Here is a 26,596-nt window from a genome sequence, read left to right as displayed (position 1 = left end):
AGAATCCCCCAACCTCTCACTCAGGAAATGGATGATATTAAAGTTCACCACCCCCCCCCCCCCCCCCCAAAAAAAAAAAAAAAAAGAAAATACACCATGGCCCATCCCACCAACTATATAAACCAGCAATCTCCTCCCAAAGGAACCTTCTACTGTTGTTTAGATTAGGACCATAAACACTGGCAAAAGACCACTTGTAACCATCATCCACATTTTGAAACAAACAAACCACCAAATACTTCCCAACATACTCCTCGACCATATTGACAACTCTCATATCCCACAACAAAAGTATACCCCTCGATGCCCCATTAGAGGCAAGATAGACCCAACCCATATGAAGACATCCCCACAGACTACTAACTATACTTCTATCAGTAACCTTTAGTTTGGTCTCTTGAAGACAAATGATATCAAGTTTATCAACCTTCCAAATTCTTAACAAGTATTTTACATGAAGGCGCTTACAAGGATCATTTAGCCTCCTTACATTCCAAGATAAAATCTTAGGTTTCATTAATCACAAATATTCACCCGAGCCTTGCCCCTTCCCCTACTTGCACTTCCTTCCCGAGCATCATAATTAATAGAACAAGCAAGTCTCTTCAACTCCCTATCTTTTTTGGCATAAGATCTAGCCAAGAGGGGCTGACCCACCTCAATAGCAATGGGGAGGGCTTTAAATTGGTCTTCGAAACCCTCACATAAAATCCCTACACATTCCCGTATTTCATCCACTTTTTGTAGAACTCAATCTGATTGAAAATCAGTCCCACTTAAACCTGGTAGCACAGAACAAATAGGGCTTGGGGCGTCCCCAACCCCTACCTCACCAAAAAAGGAGCAATCAGCACTATCTTCATACTCCCTACAGATCAACTGCAACTCAGACACCTTCACGGATCATTCATTCATAGCCTCCAAGTCATACTCAAGAGAGCATGGAGCCCCAGCATAGTCCTCAATGGACTCATTCTAGATGTGCGACCTTACACCCACGGAAGGACTCCCGCAACTATCAATAGGCTGCAGAGAGTCTCCAGTCATATATGTCGACCCATTTTCAGCAATAGGATTGGGAGACAGCAAAGTCCTGTCGATCTCAACAGTCTCCTTAGCCAAATCATGACTAAAATCGCATGGGAGAACAGATTCGTGCTCCAACAAGCCATCCAGAGGATCGCTGGCGTTCGACAACCTTTTATGTGCTGGCCCAAAGGTCCCTGGATCATGCAACGGTGGAGCCTGGGAGGGAGCCACGCTCGAGCCCGCCAAATCATAACTAAAATTGCATGGGAGAACATATCCGTGTTCCGGCAAGCCATCCAAAGGGTCACCAGCAACCGACGACCTTTTCTGTGCCAGCCCGGAGGTCCTTGGATCATGCGACGGCAGCCCTTGGGAGGGAGCCATGCTCGAGCCCGAGGAAGAAACGGAAAGAGACTTGATGCGCCATAACTTAGGCTTATTTTGATCAACAAATCCACAACTCAAGCCCATTACAAGCCCAAACCTGCATCAACCTTATTCATGAGTTTTAAAAACCTTTCCTGCATCCTCGACAACTCGGCCTTCACTTCCCAGAGCACCCCTTCAGCTTTCCCCACTGCCAATCAAGCATCAAAAAGAGTAGTTTTGCCAACGTCTGACGCCAGGCACTAACAATTGGTAGCATGAGGAACGACCTCCTGACTTTTGAGATTTCCTCCCCCAATTTCTTCCTTTGCTCTATTTTCGTCTGTAGAGACAGAGGCTAACAGACCTACTAGCAGACATAGACATAAGTTATGAACAAAATCTTCCCATCCCTGGCCATTACGATCTTAGGGAATGGTCAAGACACCCCTTTTATTCCCATTCCTGAATTCATTCAGTTGCAAAAAAGTCCCTTCGAGTTTGGATTACGTTGGATAGCAAGAACACTAGAGTCCAAACATAAATTTCTGAAAAAACCAATTTTCCAAGAGTATTTGAAGCAGTCACTCCACCATCCTAGCCACCCAAGAAGCCGACAGCCGATGAAGAGAGAAGGTGGTTGACATGCTTCTACTCTTTTCGGTGATACGGATATGATCACCGCCCTCCTTTGCAAAAACAAAGGACTTCAAGACCACCCTTATCTCCTAGTACCAGTTGCTCGACACTCAGAAAGAAGATGAAAATAGGGTGAAAGAGAGATGACGAAGGAAGAACAGAGGGAATATAACAAAAGTAGAAGATGAGAAGAGGAAAAGAAAAAGAAAGAATGGAAGAGGATTTCTGACATGGAGCGTCAAAGAAATCAGGGAAAAACAAGTGATTTGAGTGGATAGATTACCTCCGGTGAGAAGCACCGGAGGTCAGAATACAAAAGGTCATGAGGGAAAGGGAGAGCCATGTAGATGTCTACCATACTTGAGAGGAACTGAAAAGTCTTGGTAGAAAATGAAACAGATTATTTTATCAAACATTAGGAAACAATATGAGCACACCTCCGATCTTGTGTACTGCTAATGGACAAGTAGGGACCATCCATCCCCAACAACACTCAACATGTGACTAGCACAATTTGGTCGTTTGGTCTCCAAGACCTAGGAAATCATTGGAAAAATTAAATAATGTATAGGTGGGCGCGCTTGACAGATGTAAGGTAAAAGGAAGAAATGGGGTGCTGCTTTAACAATGATATTTCCTCATAAATATCATACTAAAGGTCCTATAAAGATTTAACAAAAATTATGTAAACTTCCGAATTTAGAGACTTCTATGTTAAGCACAACTAGTCATGAAAATCAGAGATTTCGTTCTTACGGGGCAAACCAATTTCCTTCAGTTTAGGACTTTTAGCAAGGCTGACTGCTACATATGGACCAGTGATGGCGAAGACTAGGGAGGCACAAGATATCTAGGATGATGAAGCCATGCAAATCAATATAATAGCATATCTCGGACTAAGGTTTTGTGTTAAAACTGCAGGTAAAATATAGGAAATAAGGGTTTCTTATAGGGAAAGGGAAAGAGTTGGTTTCCAATGGTTTCTAATAGGGTTTCTAGCAGATGGTTTCCAATGGGCTTTTGCAAAAGTCTACAGCCCTAATATTGATGCGGAAAGAACTGGCGGGGCATCTTATTTGGTGGGAATTACCAAGTGGCATAGGGGTGATTTCAATATCTCTCGTTTCCTAAGTAAGAGATCAAGTATGTCCCACATCACACCCACTATGAGGTTCGTACACTTGGTCTAATACTCGTGAACTCTCATCCTGGTCGGATGTAACTCAGAGTAGACTATATAGGGTATGCTCAAATCACCTCCTCATCCTCTTAGATTGTGGCAGCATCCAAGGAGGCAGAAAGTATTTTAAATTCGAAAATAGGTAGCTTAAATCTAACGGTTTTGTAGATAGGGTACGACAATGGTAGTCTTCTTATGATTTCCAACGCTCTCCAAGCTTCATAATGGCAAGAAAGCTAAAAGCGCTGGAATAAGATTTGAAGCAATGGAATGAACAAGTATTTGGCAATGTAATTCTACAAGGATGTTCCCTTCTAGAGGAGCTATAGGGTCAGGAGGGCGAGGAGGAGGCTAGAACTCTTTCTGAATCAGAAAAAACTTGCAAGAGTTATGTAGTCACAGAACTTGAAAAAGTCATATTGATGGAAGAGATATCTTGGAGACATAAATCCAGGGCACTATGGCTCAATGAGGGAGACAAGTGCAAAAAGTTCTTCCATAGGGTGGCTAATTCGCACCAAAAGAACAACGCTATTAATATGTTGATGATAGATGGTGCAGTCTCTTCAGATCAGTCCATCATCAAGAACCACATTGCACAATATTATGAACATGTTCTAGCCGAACAACAACCATGGAGACTGACAGTAAATGGTTTGAATTTTTCTGCACTAGATCCATAGAGTGCAGAGTGGCTCGAGAGGCCTTTGAAGAAGAAGTACGCAAATTCGTTCGAGGTATGGTTAGTGACAAGGCCACAGGCCCTAATGGTTTCACAATGGGGTTTTTCTAAACCTATTGGGAAGTGATAAAGGATGACCTTCTACAGGTATTTCAAGAATTCCATAATAATGCTAGATTTGAAAAAAGCCTGTATACTACCTTTTTAGCACTTATTCCCAAAAAAGTGGGGTTAGTGGATGTTCGGGACTATTGTCCTATTAGCCTCATGAATGGGGTCTACAAGATTCTCTCCAAGGTGCTAACGAACCAATTGAGTATGGTGATGGAAACATTAATCTCGAAGCCACAAAACGCATTTGTCAAAGGCAGACAAATTCTAGATTCGGTCTTAATTGCTAATGAAGTGTTGGATGGACGACTCAAATCTCAAGAACCAGGATTACTTTGCAAACTAGATATGGAAAAAGCCTATGATCATGTAAATTGGAAGTTCTTACTTTATCTACTCACAAGATGTGGTTTTGGAGAGAAATCGCTGAACTGGGTAGAATTTTGCATCTCCACAGTTCATTTTTCTATATTGGCAAATGGTTCACCAGTGGGTTTTTCGACTCACTCCCTGGCTTGAGACAGGGGATCCGCTCTCACACTTAATCTTTTTATTTGTCATGGAAGCTCTCAATAAGATGATTGTGGCCCTTGTGGAAGATGGTTTTCTCTACGGTTTTTCGGTGGGGAATGGTAATTATGGCTCTATCAATATTTATCACCTGTTGTTTGTGGATGATACTCTCTCGTCTTCTATGGAGCTAATCTCGGGCATATCCAATCTTTGAGGGCTCTACTTCTCTGCTTCGAAGCTATCTTGGGTTTGAAAGTTAACCTCTCAAAATCTGAACTGGTATAGTTGGGGATTGTTCCCAAAGTAGCAGCTCTAGCCTCCCTCTTGGGATGTAAGGTATCTTTTCTACCCCTGAAGTATATTGGCTTACCTTTGGGCACTCCCTTTAAATCAGAGCATATTTCGAATGTAGTGATTGAGAAAGTAGAGCGCAAACTGACATCTTGGAAGATGTTGTATTTGTTTAAAGGTGGCAGGCTCACCTTGATTAAAATTACTCTTTCTAACAACAAAAGTTGCCAACCTTATTGAGAAGCTACAACGCGACTTTTTGTAGAGTGGTTTGGGGGACGAGTTCAAGTTCCATTTGGTTAATTGGTCAATGGTTTGTACTCCTATTTCTGGGGGTGGACTGGGAATTCGTAACTTGATGAAGTTCAACCAAACTCTATTGGGTAAATGGTTGTGGTGGTATCAACACGAAAGCGGGGCCTTGTGGAAGACTATTATAGATGCACAGCTTGGGGAGGCATGGAGTGGTTGGTGTTTGAATGAAGTACGTGGCTCATATGGGGTGGGTCTATGGAAATACATTAGAAAGGGTTGGGAGATCTTTTGGAGAGAGACAAATTGTAGTGGGTGACGACTCGTGTCAGATTTTGGTATGACAACTGATGTGGTGAACGAAGTCTCCAAGACACTTTCCCTACCATATTTGGGCATGCACGAGTGAAGGATGCAGCGATAACAGATCACTTGGTTTTTTCTAGTGACTCCCCTCAATGGAATGTTGATTTCATTCAAGACTGGGAGTTGGAGGTGATCACAGAGTTCTATGTGGCACTGTATTCCGTACATATGACTGAGGGTACCATGGATAGGATGATTTGGAGCCCTTCACTGTCAGATCACTCCACAAAGTTTTAACGAGCTCAGGCATGCACACATTTCCATGGAAGAGCATTTTGGCAAACGGAAGCTCCTCAAAAGCTGCCTTTTTGTTTGGACAAACAACATTGGGCAAAATTTTCAACACAGATAACTTAAGGGAAAGTCGAATAATGGTGTTGGACTGGTATTGCATGTGTAAAAAAGATGGTGAATCAGTAGACCATCTGTTTCTACATTGTGAAGTGGCAAGGACCTTGTGGGATTATTTTTTTACAACACTTGACTTATCATGGGTCATGCCTTTTAGATTTGTGGATTTTCGAGCTAGTTGGAGAGGTCTCCAAGGTAATTCACAAGTAGCAGCAATCCGGAAAATGATCCTTATTTGCATGTGTTGGTGTATTGGTAGGAACAAAATGATAGAAGCTTCGAAAACCACAAGAAGACAATGGAGGAGCTAAAGGTCTTTTTCTTTAAAACATTATTTTCATGGGTGGGGTCATTGTTTGTAACAGACTAAATGTCCATAACTTTTTACTTTTTTTTTAAAGTAAAAATATTATATATATGAAAAGGAGTAACCAAGTACACTGAATGTATACAAGAAAACACCTTGCCCATATTAGAAGCCCCTAATGACCCAAAAAGCCCGTGAAAAAACAACCCAAAATATACCAAGCTTGACCCCAACCCCTTGTTTTCCGTAGAAGCCCCTAGTAAAAATATATTAGATGCCCCTAATGACCCAAAAAGCCAGTGAAAATACAACCCAAAATACACCAAGCCTGACCCCAACCCCTTGTTTCCCGTAAAACTAAAACTCTACTCGAAAACCCAACCCCAACCCCTTGTTTCCCGTCTTCACAAAGCCCTCCCTTTAGACTTCCCTCTAGTTGAGCTACCACCCTTAGCGCCATAGTTGATTGCCCAAGAAAGACGCTGTAACTCCCTACTTTTCTTGAAACTTGATTTGGTTTCAACCGCGTGACTTGCCTCAATCGCAGTGATTAGTTCTTTAAATTGGTCTTCACATCCTCCTTGTGAGATTCCCACTAACTGCTGAATCTCGTTAACTTTAGGCAGAATCCAATCCGCTATTGGAGGAAGAGAGACCAAGGGAGCAACATTATCCCCAGACACAGTATCCAACTGCACTCTCAAGTTTAGACATTTCTCTACACAAGGCACCATGACTTTTTACTATCAGTTGTAAATTCTAGTTAGGTATTTCTCATGTATACTCTCTGTGTACTTGGGTTTTGCCTACTCTTGTGAATAAAATACCTTGATTACTGATATATATATATAAAATAAAAATAAAAATAAAAAAGGGAGTTGGTTTTGGAAGCTATTTGATGGAAGAGTGACTTAGGGCATTTGAGATTTGATTTTCAGGAAAAGAATTGCAGCAAAATGAGGTCTCGATTGAAAGAAATTTGATTTAAAAGTGAGGCAAAAGAAGATAGAAATTGACACAAAAAAGTATAACAAAAAATTAGAATGAAAGAACTGCATATACCTACACAGGCGACTAATACTAAGGCCTCGTTTGGATAGTCGGATGAGATGAGATGTCTGAAAATAGTAGTGAGATAGTTTGTGAATAGTAGTGAAATAGTTTGAGTTAGGATTTTTATTGAGTTTTGGGAAAGGAGAAAAAAAAAATTGAATAAAAATATTATAAAGTTAAAATATTGTTAAAATATAATTATTTTATATCATTTTTGTTATGGGATTTGAAAAAATTGATTTTTTCTTTTTTTGTTTTATATGGAAGTTTGAAAAAGTTGTAATAATTAGATGAAAAAATATGAAAGAAAAATTGAAAAGTGTTTGTGTTTGAGTAGTGTTTGGATGTTGAGATGTGATAAGACCAACTGCGTATCCAAACGGGGCCTAAATAGGAATTAATGTCCATAGACATTAATTAGTAAACCCAAACTACAGAACTATTGAAACTCAAATAAATGCCAAACAACACTAGAAAACCTGCAATAAGATGTGTAATGGATCAAAGTTACAGCTGATGGCCAGAAAACTAAAAATTGAAAAAACTTTAATTATTTCTTGAAACTGAATTAAATATTTCTTTAAAATTTACTTTTCCTTAAGCTTCTTTTATCCTGTTTCACCTTTTCTGCTTCAAGCAATGTAAAGCTTTTTATGGAACCTATTATCAAACAAAAGCAAACAATCAGTATTCACCTTAATTTGGCCAAAACAATTTTGCCAAGTCTTGGAGACAAATATATTCAGAGTATTGGATATAGACTGTGGACGAAAGTTTCATTCTTTTTTTGATGAAGTGGGAAAAGTTTCATAATTTATAACGGATAGTGTTATTCAAAAAAATCATAAGCCAACTTTGCCGCTTCATTTACCCCAGATATCACACGCCTTCTTTGTGTCAGGCAAAATTCATACCAAACACAAGCTTCAATCCCAACCTCATTGTATAATTTCTTAAACTACAACAATGGAAAAAAAAAATATCATCTCTACATAATTGCTGATTATTATGTCTTTATCTCATTCTACAAATCAAACCCAAATGCATTACTAAATTTTGTCAAATATTAAGTATTAATCATATAAATAATTATTACATCGATTTTTGTATTTTAATATTGTTCTTATTATTCCTACCATTCTTAATATATGTTACTCAATATACATATACAGAGATATTGACCCTTTTGCTGGCACTTTTCACAAAAGTGTGGAAGCTGGTGCCCAATTAGCACTTACGTGGAAATGTGTTTTATTTAATAACCAATTTTAGACTTGCATGATGCGCAAGAACATTAAACTTATTAAACAATAAATACTGTATATAACTAAGTTAACAAACTTTGAATCATTATACAATAAAAACAATCTTTAAAAAAGTACAATGTTAGCACATGATTTCCAAAATTTTTGGTTGTGCATCTTGATCTTCTCTACCCTTATTCTTCTTTGTTTATGAGTTAGTGATAGGAAAACTCACAACTTTGCTTGAGTGAGGAAAATAACCAAGAGCTCTTATATAGCATGTCAAAGTAACTCTGACGGTAGATAGTAATAACTTAGAGACAATTTAAGTTCTTTGAAAATTCAATAATTTTTTTACAAGTGTTAACAATATAAAATAAATAATAAAATCTATCTTTTCCCATTAGCTTAAGCTTTGGGATAAGTAGTGATTTCACATGGTATCATGGCAGAGGTCTTAAGTTTAAATCCTGACTCTCCACTTTACTCCATTTAATAAAATATTTCATGCACTGGGCCCACTCATTGAGAGGGGAGTTTGGCCCCACACATGAGGGGAAGTGTTAAGATATAAAATAAATAATAAAATCTACCTCTTCCTATCAGCTTAAAATTTGGGACAAGTGGTGATTTACAATAAGATATTTTATTTAAACTGAAATAGGCATAGCCCAAGTACAGAAAACTCAATAAATTTTATGAATTACTGGTTGCAAAACTAAAGAGGCATATGTTGAAAAAACAAAAAAATGTGTTGGGAAAACTAAAAGACACTTTTTTTTATGTAAGTAAGAATAATTTATTAATCCACATAATTAGGCAAAGCCCAAGTACATAAGAAGTATACAAGAGAAAAACCTATTTACAAGCTAATTGCTGTGAAAAGCAGCATAAAAGTCATTAAAGCTAGTCTCATTCAATACAATAGCCGAAGCCCAAGATAACAGGGTATGGAAGAAAAAATCTCCAAGCCCTCCCATCAAACGTTCCCTATTATCAAAACAACGATCAATCCTCTCATTCCAAGTGCACCACATTAGGCATAATGGCACCATCTTCCAAACAGCTGCAATTTGTCGATTGCCCCGAATTCCTTTCCAACATGAAAAAAAATCTAACACCCTCCTAGGCATTACCCAAGCGATACCAAGCCTGTTAAAGATTTCAACCCATAAAGCATTAGCCACATCACAATGAAGAAAAAGGTGGTCTACCGATTCTCCATTTCTTTTACACATAAAACACCAATTTGTTATAATGATGCCGCGCTTTCTCAGCTTATCAATAGTTAGAATTTTCCCCTGGGAGGCCAGCCAACCAAAGAAAGCAACCTTAAGAGGTACTTTGCTTCTTCAAATGCTCTTCCAAGGGAAATCAATAGAAGAATGGGAGGACATTACCTTATAAAAGAATCTGACTGAAAAGTTCTTCTTTCTCGAGTGAATCTAAAGCAACCTATCCTCCCCTCCAGCCTTTAAATTCAGTGCTATAAAACATTACAAAATTCAGTAATGTCCCCCTACCTCCCAATTCTGAACAGCTCTAATAAACCTCACAGACCCCTGCAGAAAACCAAAAGATATGTCCATGAAATCAGCCACAGCGGCACCCTTACCCAATGCAAGCCTATAAAGAGAAGGGAAAACATTCTTCAAAGCAACATCGCCATACCATATATCGTGCCAAAATCTAATTTGTGTTCCCCTTCCCACCTCAAATCTGAAATTTCTGAAAAACTCTCCCCAACCATTCCAGATAAATTTCCAAACACCCGCACCATAAACCCCTCTTACTTCATTTAAGCACTAACCTCCCTAAATACTCCCATATTTAACATCAATAACATTCCTCCACAAAGCACCCCCTTCCCAATGGTACCGCCACAACCAAAGAGCCTTATTGAAGATTCTCAGTCCCCCCCCCCCCCCCCCACCCCCCCCAATCCTCCAAATAAAAGGGTGCAAATCTTATCTCACTTGATCAAATGGAATTTTTTCTCATCTTCTAAACCTCTCCACTCAAAAGCTCGAAAAATATTTTCCATTCTATTAACCACCCTGCAGGCAAAGGAAATAAAGAAGAAAGTATGTTGGAAGGTTAGATAAAGTGCTCTTGATTAAGGTGATTCTACCACCTTTGGACAATTAAATACTTTTCCAAGCAGCCAATCTGCATTCAATCTTTTCGATAATCCCATCCCACCTAAGGGAAGGAGACAAAGGATCCCCTTGTCTCCAATCCCGAAAGCTATTTAAAAAACCTTCAAGAGTACCATTAACCAGGCCCGAGAATCTAACAGTTGTGATGCAATGATTCATCCAATTACACAATCTCCCCCCAAAACCATAACTACCAAGAATATACACCAAAAAATCCCAATTTACATGATCAAAGGCCTTCTTCATGTCCAGTTTGCAAAGAATACCTGGGGTGCCGACTCTGAATCTACTTTCCAAGCATTTATTAGCAATGAGGACCGAATCAAGGATTTTTCTTCCTTTTACAAAAGCATTTTGTGACTTCAAGATGATCTTCCCCATAACTACACAAACGATTAGCTAAAACCTTCGAAATTATCTTGTACACCCCACTCACCGGACTTATAGGATGGAAATCTTTCTCCTCTGCAGACCCTACCCTTTTTGGAATAAGGGCAATTAATGTAGCGTTAAGACTTTTCTCAAATTTCATTAACAAACAAAATTCTAGAAAAACCTTCATGACGTCCTCCCTAACAATCTCCCAGCAATCGTGAAAGAATGCCAATGTGAAGCCATCAGGGCCCAGTGCTTTGTCCTTGTCCATCACACTTAACACGGTAAGCACCTCATTCTCTTCAAATGTTCTCTCCAACCAAGTAGCACTAGACTAATCAATCGAATAAACCAGCCCCTCAACCTTGGGTCTGCAAAGATATTGCTCCATGAGAAGCTTATTATAAAAGTGAACAATATGGTCCTTTATATCAGTGCTGTCCAAAAGTACCCTAACTTCCGAATGAAGAACCTCAACGGCATTATTTCTTCAATGGGAATTAGCCACTTTATGAAAAAACTTTGTACACTCGTCCCCTTTCTTCAACCAAAGAGCTCGAGATTTTTGTCTCCAAGAAATCTCCTCCATACGAGTATTTTTTTCCAGCTCAGACTCCACAACAATTTTCCTTACCTTGTCTTCAACTGAGAAGGTCCCATCAATCTCTTTTTCATCAAAACAGTATAGCTCCTCAAAGAGAATATTCCATTGATCATTAATGTTTCCAAAGACTTCCATATTCCATTTTTTCTAATCATATTTCAAGGCTTAGCTTTCCAGCTAGAAAAAAATCATAAAACTAGGAATGCCCGAAAATTGATATGAGGACCACCACGATCTAACCTTGTCCGTAAACCCATCTACTTTCATACATATATTCTCAAATTTAAAGTATCTACGCCCCTCATGAAGACCCTCACAATCCAATAGAATGGGAAAATGATTAGAGCATAGCCTAGGAAGGTGTTTTTGGCATAGGTAAGGAAAGTGCTCCTCACAAGAAGAAGAGAGAATAAATATATCCAACTTAGACCAAGCCCTCCCATTTAACCTAGTGAAGTCTCCCCCTGCCAAAGGTAAATCAACCAAATCCAAATAAAAAATTAGTGTCAAAAAGTCAGCCATGGCCGAACTAATACGAGAGTCATCTAACCTTTCACTCAGAAACCGAGTGATGTTGAAGTCCCCTGCAAAACACCACGGGTCATCCCACCGACTACACAAACCAGCAATCTCATCCCAAAGAAAGCTTCTATCACTGTCAATATTAGGTAATATTAGGTCTATATACACCTGTGAAACCCCACCCAAAACCATCATCCACATTTATGAAAGAACAAGACACCAAATATTCTCCAACATACTCCACCAAATTAACTACTCTCTTATCCCACATCACTAAAGCTCCTTTGAAAGCAAGAGCAGCCCAACAAACTTGTAATGATATTTCTGTCAACAAACTTCAGCTTGGGCTCCTGCAAACAAATTATGTCAACCTTCCATTTCCAAATCAAATTCTTCACCTGAAGGCATTTTCTCGGGTCATTCAGCCCCTGAACATTCCATGAAAGGATCTTAGACTTCATTAAACACAAGAATTCACCCTATCTTTATGTCTTCCCCTACTTGCACTTCCTTCCCTTGCGTTGAAGATAGAGAGCGAACAATGGCAGAGCTTCAGAATTTTTTCAGCATACTTTAATACTATGGTTTTCTGCTATTGTACCTAATGGAAGCAATGTGCATGATTTCTTATCTTTAATTTAGAGCTTTTAGAATGTATTTAGGCGTTTTCTTTTGTATACTCCCCGCGTCCTTGGGCTATGCCTATTTATATTCACATCAATAAAGTTACTTCTTACCTATCAAAAAAATAAAAAAGTATCTTAAGCTTCCTTTCCTTTTTAGCAGCAGATTTAGCCAGAAGAGGTTGTCCCGCCTCAATAGCAATGAGAAGAGCCTTAAACTGATATTCAAAACCTTCACAAGAAATCCCTACACAATCATGGATTTCATCTACCTTCTGAAGAACCCAGTCTAAATGAAAACCAGCCCGTAAAGACACTGGAGGCAAAGAACAGATAGGGCGGCTCATCCCCAAAATCCTCCATTCCATTTGTAGAGGCCCCTACCCCAAACTCCTTACAAATCAGCTGCAGATTAGGCCCCTCCAAAGACCAAAAATCTGAAAGCAACTCATCCTCCGAAAAAACCTCACCGTCTTCCTTCAAGGTAAACAAAACCCTGAAGGAATCATAACATCATTTACTAGAGAAATCATCCTCTCACCATCAACAAATGCAGCGACATCTGAAAATATCACCAAAGTTGTGTCGACATCACAAGATTGAGGGCTAACAGAAGGCAATGAAGGTCCGTCGTTTCTTTGAGGACAAGCAAAAACTTCATTCCGAGCAACTCAATTGAAATCGTCCCATCCTCGCATTTTTTCATGCCAACCAAAGCCAAAAACTGCACCGCGTTGGAAACCGGAGGGTCGCCGACGACTAACGACTCTTTCTGTGGCGACGTGGAGGTGCCCGGAGCCTCCTCCAACGAGATTAGAGCTCTCAGGCCAAAAGGCAACGAGCTGGGTAACTTGGACCTCCACTCAGAAGAAACGGGCCTAAGGATCTGTCCCCCAGTGTTAAGAATCTTCAAGCTCGGCCCACTACCCTTAGGTTTCATTCATCAAATCCAGCCCAACAGCACATACAGCTTTAGCTTTAGACTTCTTAGTGGAAATGGTTATAGAGTGTGGGCCAAGCAACCCACAACCCAAGCCCATAACCAAGCCTAAACCGGTATCAACTTTATTCATCAAAACATTTATATTCTCTATAACTCCCAACAACTCGGCTCTAATAGCACACAAAACCCCTTCGACTTCCTGCACCCTCGAGCACCCATCAAAATTCCAACCACCACCCACACCAATCTCCACTAAGTGACATTTGTCAACATGTGGAACAAGCAATCAACCGTTGTCACCGTCTCCCCCAACGCGTTCCCCTCTTTCTAATTCTTGCCTACAACCACAACATAACTACATCCTGCCGGAGGAGTCACCAATGACCTCAAAACCGAAGCATACGAGGCCCCTTTGGATGGGAGGGATCTCCCTATAGACGTCCCACTGCCAGACCCCACTCCACATCGAACCACAGAGGGATTGGAAGAATCCAACACCTTGTTTACATCTTCAAGAATAGGGGCTTTGAAACCAACAACCAAATGAATGAAATACGCAAATCCTTTGCATCCTTTACCATTAAGGGATCACCAAAAAAACCCTCCTTCCATTCCCAACTTCTGCCAATTGCTAAAAGTGACCCCTCGAGTTAACATGGCGTTGAATGGTGAGAACTCCGTTACTCAAACTCAGTTTTTTTAAAATACCATTGCCACCCATAAGGGCGACGACCCACTTAGGGAAATAAACTTGACCATCCTTCTACTATATTCAGTAATACGAATGCTATTTCCACCCACTTTCGAAAACACAAAGGACTTCGATTCTACCTTCAAATGCCTATCTCCCTCCATCATAACGATTCTCAAAGACAAAAGGAAGGAATAAGAAGAGCTGACAGAAAGAAACTAAGTTCTGCTAGGAATTACATGGAAAAAAAAAAGGAAAGAGATGAGAATGAAAAAGGAATAAAGAAAAGAGGAAAATTTTAAAAGGTAAAGGAGGAGGAAGATTAAGATTATTTCCGGCGAGAAGCACCAGAAAAATGGAGTCAACGGGAAAACATGAGAGAGACATGCCCTTCAATAACTCAAGACATGAGGAGTCAATGGGAAGACAATATTTCAATGGAAAACACCAAGTTAAGAATGATACTCTTCCCTAAACTAAAAGACTCCTAAATGAAAATGACTAATGTAATTCAATATATTCAATTTTCATCTAATAACTTTAACTTTAATTGCATACAATATATATATATATATATATATTTTATAAGTAATAAGTAGTTGTATTAATAAAGATAGGCATAACCCAAGTACACCGGAGGTATACATATGAGTACACCAAATTAAGAACTAAAAATTGTTACAAGAAATATATGGAAGCTGAGACCATTTAACTCTAAAGCAATGGCCCACATAAATAAAGTCTTCCAAAAAAATCTCCTAAAATCCTCCAAGGAACGTTCACAATCCTCACAAAGTCTATCATTTCGTTCTCGCCAAATACACCAGAAAATACAAATAGGAGCCATCTTCCACACTGCTGCAATCTGTGGTGTCCCTGTGATCCCTCTGCAACTAGCTAGTAGTTCCATCACCCTTTCCGGCATTACCCAAGCTAATCCCATGCTGCTAAAGAAGTAATTCTATATGTCCCTTGTAAAATCACAATGTAATAGTAAATGGTCTACCGATTCCCCACTATGTCTACATATACAACACCAGTCCATAATTATAATTCCCCTCCTTAGATTATGAATGGTTAGGATCTTCCCTAGAGTTGTTGTCCAGACAAAGAATGCAGCCTTGGGAGGTGCTTTACTCCTCCATATGTTCTTCCACAAAAAATTGGGCCTAGTTTGAGCTGAAAGTATATCATAAAAGGAGCGAACAGAGAATTTCCTTTTCTTAGAAGGTCTCCATTCCATTGTGTCTTCAGCTGGAACCTCAACAATGATGTTATACATAAGGTTGAAGAACTCCTCCAGCACAGTCACTTCCCAATCTTGTGCCTCCCTAGTGAGGTTGATATTCCATACCTATGAACCATGACTAATTGCCCTCACATCAGCCACCATAACTTCCTTATCTCGTGCAATTCTGAAAATATTAGGATAAGGATCCTTAAGAGCCGAATCTCCCACCCACACATCCTCCCAAAAGCTAATTCTGCTGCCATCCCCCAAACACAGCTGAGTGTTACTCGAATAATCCCCCCACCCTTGCCTTATATAGTTCCACAACCCAACCCCACCCCATACCCTCCCCTCATTAGAACACCAACCCCGTAAGCCCCCCTCTCCTCATTAGAGTGCTCTTCAAAAGTGTGATTCGCCCCCCTTTCGATAAGTATAGCATTTTCCACCCGGCTAACCTACGTTCTAATTTCTCTAACACCTTCTCACAAATTGTCTTGCTTTGAAAGTTGCTCCCAATGGAAGACCAAGATACTTCAATGGCAGCGAAGAAACCACACGACCCAATATGTTAGCCAATCCTCTAATATTTCTTACCTCACCCACCACAACCATCTCTGTTTTAGCAAGGTTTATCTTTAATTCGGATGTCGCTTCAAAAACATAGTAAGATGGCCTTCAAAGATTGAATATGTCCTGCCTCATCCTCACAAAAGAGCAACGTATCATCTGCAAACAAGAGATGAGAAATAGTGGTGGAGCCATGATTAGCAGCCCCCGCTGAAAATCCTGAAAAAAAAAACCTCCCTCAACCGCAGCCGACACCATTCTACTAAGAGCCTCCATCACAAGCACAAATAAGAGTAGTGATAGTGGATCACCTTGTCGTAGCCTTTGCGAACTATTAAAGAAACCCACAGGATCACCATTTACCAAAACTGAGAACCGAGCCGTTGTCACACAATGCTTCATCCACCCTTGCCATCTCCCCAAAACCACATCTACTTAATGAATAAAACAGAAAGTTCCAGTTGACGTTATCAGAGGCCTTCTCCATATCCAGTTTACATAAAATACCCGGTACTCCCGACTTAAGCCTGCTGTCCAAGAATTCATTAGCTATAAGAACCGAATCCAATATTTGTCTACCTCTCACAAATGCATTTTGGGACTTAGAAATAATCTTATCCATAACAGTGCTCATTCTGTCGGCATGAACCTTGGCAATTATCTTATACATACTGCCCACAAGGCTAGTAGGCCTGAAATCTTGCACCTCTATTGCACCTACCTTTTTAGGGACAAGTGCAATAAAAGTAGCATTTAAACTTTTCTCAAATTTTCCAAACAAAACGAATTCCTGTAAAACCTGCATAATCTCCCTTCCCACCACCTCCCAACAAGTCTGAAAAAATGCCATAGCGAAGCCATCTGGACCCGGCTCTTTATCCTTATTCATCTTTCTGATTACTAGTTGTACCTCTTCCTCTTCAAATGGTCGCTCTAACCAAACCATGCTGTTTTGATCAATGGCCTCAAAAGCTAGACCATCTACTTTTGGTCTCCATGCATACGGTTCCGTCAACAGTTGTTCAAAGTGTCCAGCAACATGCTCCCTAATTACTGCTTGATCTGACGATAAACCTCCATCAATAGTCATGGACTCTATGGCATTAAACCTCCTATGTGAGTTTGCAACTTGATGAAAAAACTTTGTCCATTTATCCCCCTCCTTAAGCCACAATGCCCTTGACTTTTGCCTCCACGAGATTTCCTCCATTAATATCAACATTTCTACCTCTGAGACAACTTTGCCTTTGCATTCATCTCTTCTTCCACACCCTCCAGTCTTTGCAATTCTTGAAGGAGATTCTTCTTTTGTAATGTTACATTACCAAATACCTGTTCATTCCATGTCTTCAAATTCACCTTCAAAGCTTTCAATTTTCCAGCCAAGACCTTGCTCGGGGTGCCCTCTAGTTGATATGAATCCCACCATTGCCTAACCAATTCCACAAACCCCTCCACTTTAAAACACATATTCTCAAATTTGAAAAGTCTTCTACCGCCTGAAAGTCCTCCACACAATCTAACACTATGAGAAAGTGATCAAAGCATACCCGAGGAAGTCTTTTCTGACATAACTCTGGAAATTGTGTTTCCCATGAAGGATAAATGAGGAAACGGTCCAGCTTTGAACATGCTTGGTTGTTAGACAAGGTATAGTCACCTCCCATGAGTGGTAAGTCCATGAGTTCTAGTTCAAATATTAAATATGAGAATTCCACCATAGCTTGAGTTTGTCGCCCCCCTCCCGATCTTTCGCTGGAAAATCTTGTCACATTGAAATCCCCCCCAATACACCAAGGATCATCCCACCAAGTACATAGGCCTGCCAGCTCATCCCAAAGCAACCGTCGTTCACTATCCAAGTTGGAGCCATAAACCCCTGCAAAGGCCCATTCAAATCCATCTACGGAATTCTTAAAGGAACATCCTACGGAGTAATATCCCACAAATTCATCAATATTCTCCACTACCCTCTTGTTCCACATGACCAAAATTCCACCCGAAGCCCCCTTTGAAGGTAAGTATGTCCATCCAACATATTGGCAGCTCCAAATACTCTCAATAGTTCCTCTTGTAATAATTTTCAACTTTGTTTCCTGCAAACAATGAATGTTCATCTTCCATTGTCTTAACAATGATCTTATTCGAATGCGTTTAGTAATCTCATTCAACCCCCTAACATTCCAAATCAGAATTTTGGGCTGCATTTATCAACAAATCCAAGCCCTCCCTTTATTCCTACCACGACTTGCACTCCCCTCCTTTCTAGGGGTGTTACCCACATGGTGCGGGGCGGGGGCACCCCCTCTCCGCCCCCCGCCCCGCACCATGCGGGGGGAGGGTTTCCTACCCCGCCCCAGCACCAAGGGGTGGGGTTGAAACCGCACCCCACCCAGCCCCCCACTCAACCCAATGACACACCTTTCCATCATAGTTTATGGACCAATCGAGCTGCTTCAACTCCCTGCTTCTTTTTGGCCCTGTTCCCTGTTGTAAATGCCCTACCTCAATGGCTATTAACAAAGCCCTAAACTGGTCAGCATATCCCTCACACAAAATCCCCACCACACACTGCAATTCCTCCACCTTTTTTAATACCCAATCAATAGGTAGAGGTGGCATGATACATATCGGTGAAGGATCCTCCCCTGTGGACTCCTCCTCTGATGTAGACGGCTTGAAAAGAATCAGTGATCCGTCCCCTTCCACCTCCCCCTTCTCCACCTCATTCCCCCTCTCCAGCACCGCCAAATCTTCCTCAACCAGTGACTCCGCTCCCTCCGTCGGCAAGTTCTGTGACTCCTCTTCCTCCATCAGCAACCCTAAACACACCTCCATTGGCAAGCTTTCCTCAACCAGTTCACATTCTAGAACCTGGTTCACTTTGGTAACCCAGGAAACGTCTACAATCACTCCAGAACCCCCCAAAATTTCCCCCTCCTCAAAATCAGGCTCCTAAAAATCCGTCAGAGACCCTCTCTATTTACGGATGTCGAGCACTCCCTCTTCCCTCTCCGGTGACATCACCGGCTCCTGCGCACCACCAGAAGACTAGCCCAGGACTGGCGACATTTTGTGTGAGTGGTGGCGCCGTCGAAACAGGCTCTAGCGCCGTCGTGCTAGGCCCCCCATGTCCCCCGATATGCCGATACGCAAGTTTCAGCCCACTGGCTTCCACACCCATAACGGGCCTTTCCCCAAGCTCGGCCCTCTCGCAAACCCAGACTCCTTTCTCGAGCCCAGACCTTCAAGACATCCTTCCGCAGGCCCAGCCCTTTGGCCCAAGCCCAAATCCCCTCCATTAACACCCTCTACGTACCATTTCGACTCCTTCTGTATTAACACGCCCCATATCACCTCCTCTCCTTTATCTTCCTCAACCACCCGTATCAAGCCAACTAAGTTATATTGCATATCACTCGGTTTTGCATCTCTGACAGAGCCCTCAGTAAACTTTCCTTATTAAGGCCAACATCTCCCCTGCCACCACCCCCTACACTTCTCCTCTGCTAATATGGCGATAGCACCTCTCATACCAAGACTAGCAAGACCTTGAGCACTGGGTTTCTGAAAAGCCTCCAAATACGACTTTGGGGGTTGAGCTACCGACGTCGCTACCATCATTGGAGGAGTCGACCCAGCTACACGGCCTTCTCTGCCTGCCTCCCTCAAAACCTCCACCAGTTTTCTTCACCCCCTCCCATCTCTCCCTTCAGGAATGAGAATATTGTTCCTCCGACCCCTTGTTTGAACTCCACCAACGATATGAATGCCCCTAGGGAGTTAGCACACCTTTGGGCTATGAAGCCCCTGTCCCCTTCTCTGTGAGCTGAATAAAACTCCCTTCTTCCCACCTTCAAGCAGTCCTCCAAAGCTTTAATGAACCACCATGCCGAGCCTAACTCCAAGTGAAGACTTCTCACCAACTTCCACCCCCTTTCTGTAATGTTCACCCATCGCCCAGATCTAACTACCTCAAAAAACTTACGATCAATAACAACAGCATTCAACATGCTCGTAGTCCTACTCAAACTTGCAATAATCACTCACTCAACCTCCCATGAACAGCATTACCAGCCAAACAAACGAAAAACAGAAAAGTGTACGAAGGGGGGAAAAAAAAAGAGAGAAAAAAAAATTTGGAAGGCCACTATTTCATGGCATACAATATTTAATTTTCATTTAATGACATATATAATGGGAGTGGATGATTTGGCTAAAAAGGATCTTTCCTAGGATTGAACATAAAACTGAAGGGTCTTTATGGATTGGACGCGGCACTAAAGGGTCTTTTCAGGTAAATAAAATAAAATTAGCACATAATAAATGGTTGAAGATCTTAGGCTTCAAAATTATTTAAGGGTTTCAATGTGTAAATTATACAATTCACAGGAGACGATAGAGAGATTATGCTTATTCTTACCTGCAACTGGCTGCGAATAAATTCCAGCTTTGATTCCTGAAAAAATTTAGATTGTTTGAACAGAGCTATAAATGATCAATTTTCTTAGTAGTTACAGAAAATTTAAAAATAACAGAACATTACTTGGTCCTGAAGTGCTTCTTTAAGCTGGGAAATCAAGGTAGCCCTAGTTGCCTCTGCACTCTCAAGTTGCCCAACACATTGCTTAAGAATATCCTCCTGTTCGTGCAGCTCATCCACTACAGTAGATCCCAGCTGATTTCCTGATGTCATTATCCACAAAAGGGGGAACCAATCAATACATTTTGGCAGAACACGCAAGCGTGTCTGACAAACTGATATAGGCTAGAACAAATATTTTAACATAGAACAACATTTTTGTTCAAAACCTACAAATTCTCTCCCTCTCCCCTGCACATGGATATCTGTGTGCAATCATTGTTCGTTGCTGTTCTCATCCATCTATTTCTTACTTTGAAGCCCTATTGGTTCAACTTAACTGTGGAGCTCTCTTTCTCTCTCTCTGTCTGCACTTGCATATCTGTGTGCAATCATAGTTCACATTGTTCCTATCCGTGTAACTTTAACTTTGGGTCCTATTGGTTCAACTTAACTGTGGGGCTCAATTTATTGTTTGATAAACTGCTGGTTTCAAAAAACTAGCTGTAGTTTTTTTATGAGTTTTTTTCAAAGCACTAGCTCAAGATTTTGTTGTTGTTTTTTAATGTGGAAATGGCTTTTCTTTATCCATCGGCATTGATTCTTGATGTACCTCTACTTGCTTGGAATAACAAATATATACTTCAGTAAATAAAGAACTTCATGGCCCTCCTATAAAGGTGCCATACCCTACACATCATATCTCACACAAGTCAAGGTCACTAAACATCACAATTATAAGAGTTTCTATAGGGCCTAGCTTTAATTATATTTTAGTAGTTCTAATTTGCTACTGCACAGCATCTGTATTTCAAGACAATAATTCTATTAAAACAACTTTGCAAATAAATCATACATTTGCCTTTAATCATCATCATGTGAGGTAGGGAACGCGGAGCTTTTTGAATAAAGTAGCATGCAAAACATCAAACCCTACCGCTGAAATCTTACCTTGTGTTAAGGTACATTCAACATCTTCCTCAATTTTACCCAAATGGTGTACAGTGGCATTACACTTGCTTAAGGCAGCTTCTTCAGTAGGATGTTCATCAAGAACAGATTGAAATGCAGTTAATATTTTCTCCGGAAGACCTCCAACAGCCAATTTCTGAAGTTAGCATAACCAAAAAGCCATAGCCAACATCAATATATATCAAAATGCAGACAAAAGGGCAACAGATTAGAATTAGATACCACAAGCTAAGTACTTACAATTCTAACTGAGTTTGCATCCCTCTTCACTATCTTGATTGGATTTGAACTCTTTCCATTACTCACAGACAGGGGAGGAGGATTCTTACCCAGCATTTCATCTTTGAGGCTCCGCCCTCGAGAACCAAAAACCTTCCTTTCTTCCCATATGTCAACCTAAACAAGCAAACACGACAAACCCAAAATCACCCCCCCCCCCCCCAAACAGCAAAAAAATAAGTCGATGAATGAAGTGATTGAGGTGATGAGAGTAGATGCATAGTGAAAGCAACATTCATGAGTCATGAAGCAGCATGAAATACAGAAGGGTGGACACTAAATTGAATTACTCCATTATACGATGGCAATTCTTGCCAAACTTTTTTTTGCATGGGGCCATATATTTGGAAGACAGTCATTAGGCAATGTAATTAGAGCACAGTTCAAGAAAGAAAGGGTTGAGCCAAGGGAAATTTTCTCCTAAAAGTTTTTAAAAAAGAAGGGAAAAAAAAAAACCTCTGTTGATGCCATTTATTGGCAGCAAGTCACTGTAATATTTACAAAACCATGCCCAAAGTAAAATAAAAATAAAATTATAGATATACTTAGAATCCCCAAACTGGTACTCATTAAACAAGAAATTAAAGGACGATGATTCAAAGTTAATTAGAGCCTTACCAGTCTGGTTACTGCTTTTTTTCCATATTCATCACCATTTTCGTAAACATGCCTGAGAGCTGCAGGAAGAGCTTTCCAGAATTCATTCACAAACTCGCTGCCTTTCCGCCTACTATTTTGCAAAATATCATTGGCCAAATACAGAAAAGAAACACGCTGCTCCCTCTGAGAAGAGTTGAACAATTTAGCCCACGTTTCCACAATCTGTTTTGCCTTCTTCCGATGAGAGATACACCAACGAGACAAAGCTGATGCAAATATAAAGAAAAACGTACCACAACTCCAAATTACAGTATAAACCAGCTCACCGGTTTAACTACTGGCTCAACCTATTGATCACATAAACATTCATTATAATTAAAAGAAAAATACAAAGTTCTATAGATGTGTTCCTTTAGGGTACTTTTTATAGAGTATTTGAAAAAAGAAAAAACAAACTACTTTTAATAATTTAAAAAAAATCACCATTCTGCAAATTTAGACTAGTTAACGCGTTCATTGGCTGTCATTCGCTGGTATAATCTAATCCAACCATTGACCTGGCCTGTTCAATCCAGTTCAAGTGATGAACCCAATTGGCAATGAGGCCTGATTCACTGTTCAACCAATTGAACTGTGGTCTGCTCTAGTTTTTGAAAGCACAGGTTTATCTTACTGTAAAATTACTTCCTAGCATCAGAACTTGCAATGTCAAAGGGTAGAAAAACTATGTTAAGAATTGAGGTACTTCGACACCTTCAATTTATCAAGTGTAATCCCAAAAGTACTAAATATAGAAATAAGCAATATAAGGAAAATTAATTATGAAGAGCTTGTTTGGATGTCAGATTCACGGCTCAGCTGCTTGGTTTGTTTGGATGTCAAACCCAGAGACATTTTAGACGGTGTTCTTCTCAAACACTCAAAAACATCTACAATGCAAAAATGGTTAGAGTGGTTTCCAAAAGCATCCAAAAAAAGCATATAAAAAATTCTACAAAAAGCAATATTAAAAAGAAATTTTTAAAAAAGAAAGTAGAAACAGCCCTCCTCCACACTTGAGGGAGGAGGGGCCGAGAGGGGGAGGAGGAGGCCACCCATGGGTTGGCTGGGATCAAGCCCCAGAGGTGGCTGATCTGGCCAGCAAGCCGCTCCATGTGATTGCCAGGGTGAGGGGGTGGGTTCACCCATCCCCCCATGAGCTTTGAAGGCTTTTTCTATTTCTTTGATTACTGGTTTTTTATTTTTCTCATTTTGTAATTCTAGTTATTTATTACACCCTCCATAAAAACTTTTCCCAAAAAAATTTTCGATCCAAAAATATTCTCAATGGGTCCCATCACTTTCACAAAAGCTTGTAAAACTCCTTTAAAAAACTTCTCATTACTATTCATGAGGTTTTTAAAAACTCTCAACATCCAAATGTCTTAAGAGTTGAGACCCAGACTACGAGTTGAGATCCATTCAGCTCATTGTTAGCAGGGATAATATAATCAATTAAAAAAAATCATAATTTGTTTTCCCTTTTTGATAATTAAACCATTATTCATTTGTGAGATACTGCATTCAAGCTTCACATAGAAATATAAGAGGTAGCTTAAGGTGAGGTATTTCTGTCAGTTGAAAACATATTAAGATGATATTCTGGATGCCTAAAAAGTATGGGAATTAGCTAGCTTTGTAAAGTCTCTTATCCCATACAAGAAACCTGAGATCAAATACTACCTACAACATGGACCAAAAGCATATTGATTCCCATGATACTAAATAAGATCATTTCAACAAAAGTATGTGCAGCATGCTTAGAGTAAGAAGAAAACAGAAATTAGGGGAAAACCAGATGCAGTTCTGATGTCACAACCAAACATATAAGGGAGACAAGTAATTCTGGTAGGTAAAATAAGATATACCGCAAATATTTGTTTCAGTTATGTTCTATTGCTAACTCTGCCACAAAAAAGAAACATGTCATGCTTCCTCTAATAAATTTTGGAATTACATAAGAATTCAATATGCATGGTGAATTTATAGCCAAATGCCACACAGGAAACCAAAAAGCAATCAACCATGAAACATGTTATGACTACGACTCAGATATAAGTATTGAGATTTTGTTGCAGGATACATTCAATGCTTTGCTGCGAATTGTTGAGTTTCGACAATTTCTCAGCCAAAACCTGTCCATCAAATTCGCTGTTGCTCATTATGCCGTTGAAGAAGTTTTACATATCATGGGGATGTCCTATACCTTAAAAAATAAAGTGTAACAATTCAGAAGTGGCAGAGTAATCCAGACTATCAGCAAAAAATAATGGCAGAAACAAAAACAGGTAAAACGATCACTTATAAATGCTAGCAGTTTTCATCATTTTCCAAATGCATAATAAATACATCTTTACATTGATAATACAAAGCATTCTTTTAAGCAATAAGGTGTGAAACATAGGGTCATTGTACGTGCTTCATATCACACCATGTGAACTAAAACGCACACCAGAACACATGCTCAATATTAACAAAAACGTGTGCATGTAAAGGTTAGTGTGTATGTCATAGGTGCTACCATACCCAGTAAAATTGAAGAGTAAAAACTGTCATCAAGTGAGAATGTGAAAATTGTTCTGAGGTTCCAGCCTATACCACAGAGATACTGCAAAGTTTATTGTAGAATGCAGATCAAGTTTAAAATTACAGGATAACAGTCCCCATTGTATAATGGAATTCCAAATTCCTTAATTAAGAGGAAAAAAAGTACAGCATATTTTCAATAAAAATTCTAAACTTACTTCTGAAACACATGCCTTAGCCTTTCTTAGCTTTCTCTTCCCTCGGAAGAACCTGATAGAGACATCCCACAGTAAGACAGGGAAATCACAAAGAAAAATTTCAGAAAATTCTAGCGGTAGACAACTAATTCCAAATTGCAATTACAATTTATTTACCGAAATAGTGGAAGTTTTCTTATATGTGTATAGATGATTGTCAGACTCAGTATTTGCCTCTTAACTCTAAAATGTTGCAAAAAGTTAATAACAATCAAAGCACGGCGAATCACACGCAACACATAATATTTTCCATTGAAAAGGGAGTTCCATTCACTTTTTTCGATAAGTATATATATAAAAAATAAAATAAAATAAAAAAGGTTCCAGTCACTTGATGCCTATATGATGATTAGTATTATTTTTTTTCTCATTTTACGGATCACCACAGCATGAAAGGCATTGTCCATTCTATTACCAAGAAAACAAGTAAAATGAATTTAAATCGAACTAATTATCTTACATTCCTCACCATTTAAACTAATGTAACGAATATTTTTAAGAATAAAAAAAAAAAGTAACACAGCGCACCCTACCTAAATTAACTGGTTGAAAACTAGCTAGTTTTACGACTGGAAAGCCTATAATACAATTGAAGCAGAAGATTCAGAATCTTGCAACTCTTTTAAAAGCGTTATTTTTCCCTTGAGAATTTCCACTAGAAGTTCTCCACAGCCGAAACAAAGGCCTAGGGTTTTGTCACATAATATGCAACTGGGAACGAGGAAAGCGCATAGCACATATTTCAAGATCAAATAATGAATAATTCAGAATCAGGTTAAAATGAAGGGGGAAAAAAGAACTATGATTGAAGAGTTGAGCTATACCACAGAAAAGGTAGGCGATGAAGAAGAAAGTTCCACTCGATTAGAGAGCTGAAGAATGGCTCAGGGATTGAATACACAGATTTGTTGGACTCAGGAACCCTAGAACAGAACAGAGACAGCCCGTTGTTCTCGCACGGATAGTCGAGAGAGAGGCCGATGTGGAAATCAGTCGTGGAGAGAAATTAGATTGTTTAAGCAAAAAAAAAAAAAAAAAAAAGCAAGAGAATGGAATTTGATAAATCAGATGTGCACGGGTGACACGTGCGGTGACTCTCCAGTTCGTGTACGGCGAATTTACAATTTCTGGAAGTGAACAAAATATTAACACTACGTTTACCTTTATATACGTTGAGTTGAGTTGTGTTGAGTTGAGATTATAAAATATTATTATAATATTATTTTTTAATATTATTAT

General features: G+C 39.8%; 1 protein-coding gene across 5 annotated transcripts in view; it reads right to left on the bottom strand.

Moving 5' to 3' along the window:
• LOC121266783 (regulation of nuclear pre-mRNA domain-containing protein 1B-like) overlaps positions 1-26,596 on the bottom strand; it is a 47,548-nt gene that overhangs the window by 5,301 nt on the left and 15,651 nt on the right. The window contains exons 1-9 of one of the 5 annotated variants that reach the window (XM_041170601.1): positions 26,182-26,364; positions 25,891-25,935; positions 25,319-25,370; positions 24,658-24,780; positions 22,554-22,801; positions 21,897-22,052; positions 21,636-21,792; positions 20,649-20,788; positions 20,526-20,561 (exon numbers count right to left, since the gene is read on the bottom strand). In XM_041170601.1, the coding sequence (XP_041026535.1) occupies positions 20,526-20,561; positions 20,649-20,788; positions 21,636-21,792; positions 21,897-22,052; positions 22,554-22,801; positions 24,658-24,736 (816 nt within the window). In that variant the 5' untranslated portion in view covers positions 24,737-24,780; positions 25,319-25,370; positions 25,891-25,935; positions 26,182-26,364. Of the gene's footprint in view, positions 1-20,525; positions 20,562-20,648; positions 20,789-21,635; positions 21,793-21,896; positions 22,053-22,553; positions 22,802-24,657; positions 24,781-25,318; positions 25,371-25,890; positions 25,936-26,181; positions 26,365-26,596 lie in introns of those variants that run through there. The other 4 variants (XM_041170604.1, XM_041170602.1, XM_041170605.1 and 1 more) reach the window with 4 other exon arrangements.

Source organism: Juglans microcarpa x Juglans regia, chromosome 5S, assembly GCF_004785595.1.
Source record: "Juglans microcarpa x Juglans regia isolate MS1-56 chromosome 5S, Jm3101_v1.0, whole genome shotgun sequence".
NCBI classification, from domain to species: Eukaryota; Viridiplantae; Streptophyta; class Magnoliopsida; order Fagales; family Juglandaceae; genus Juglans; species Juglans microcarpa x Juglans regia.
The sequence above is the reverse complement of the archived record's forward strand: the minus strand, read 5'-3'. Positions and strand labels throughout refer to the sequence as shown.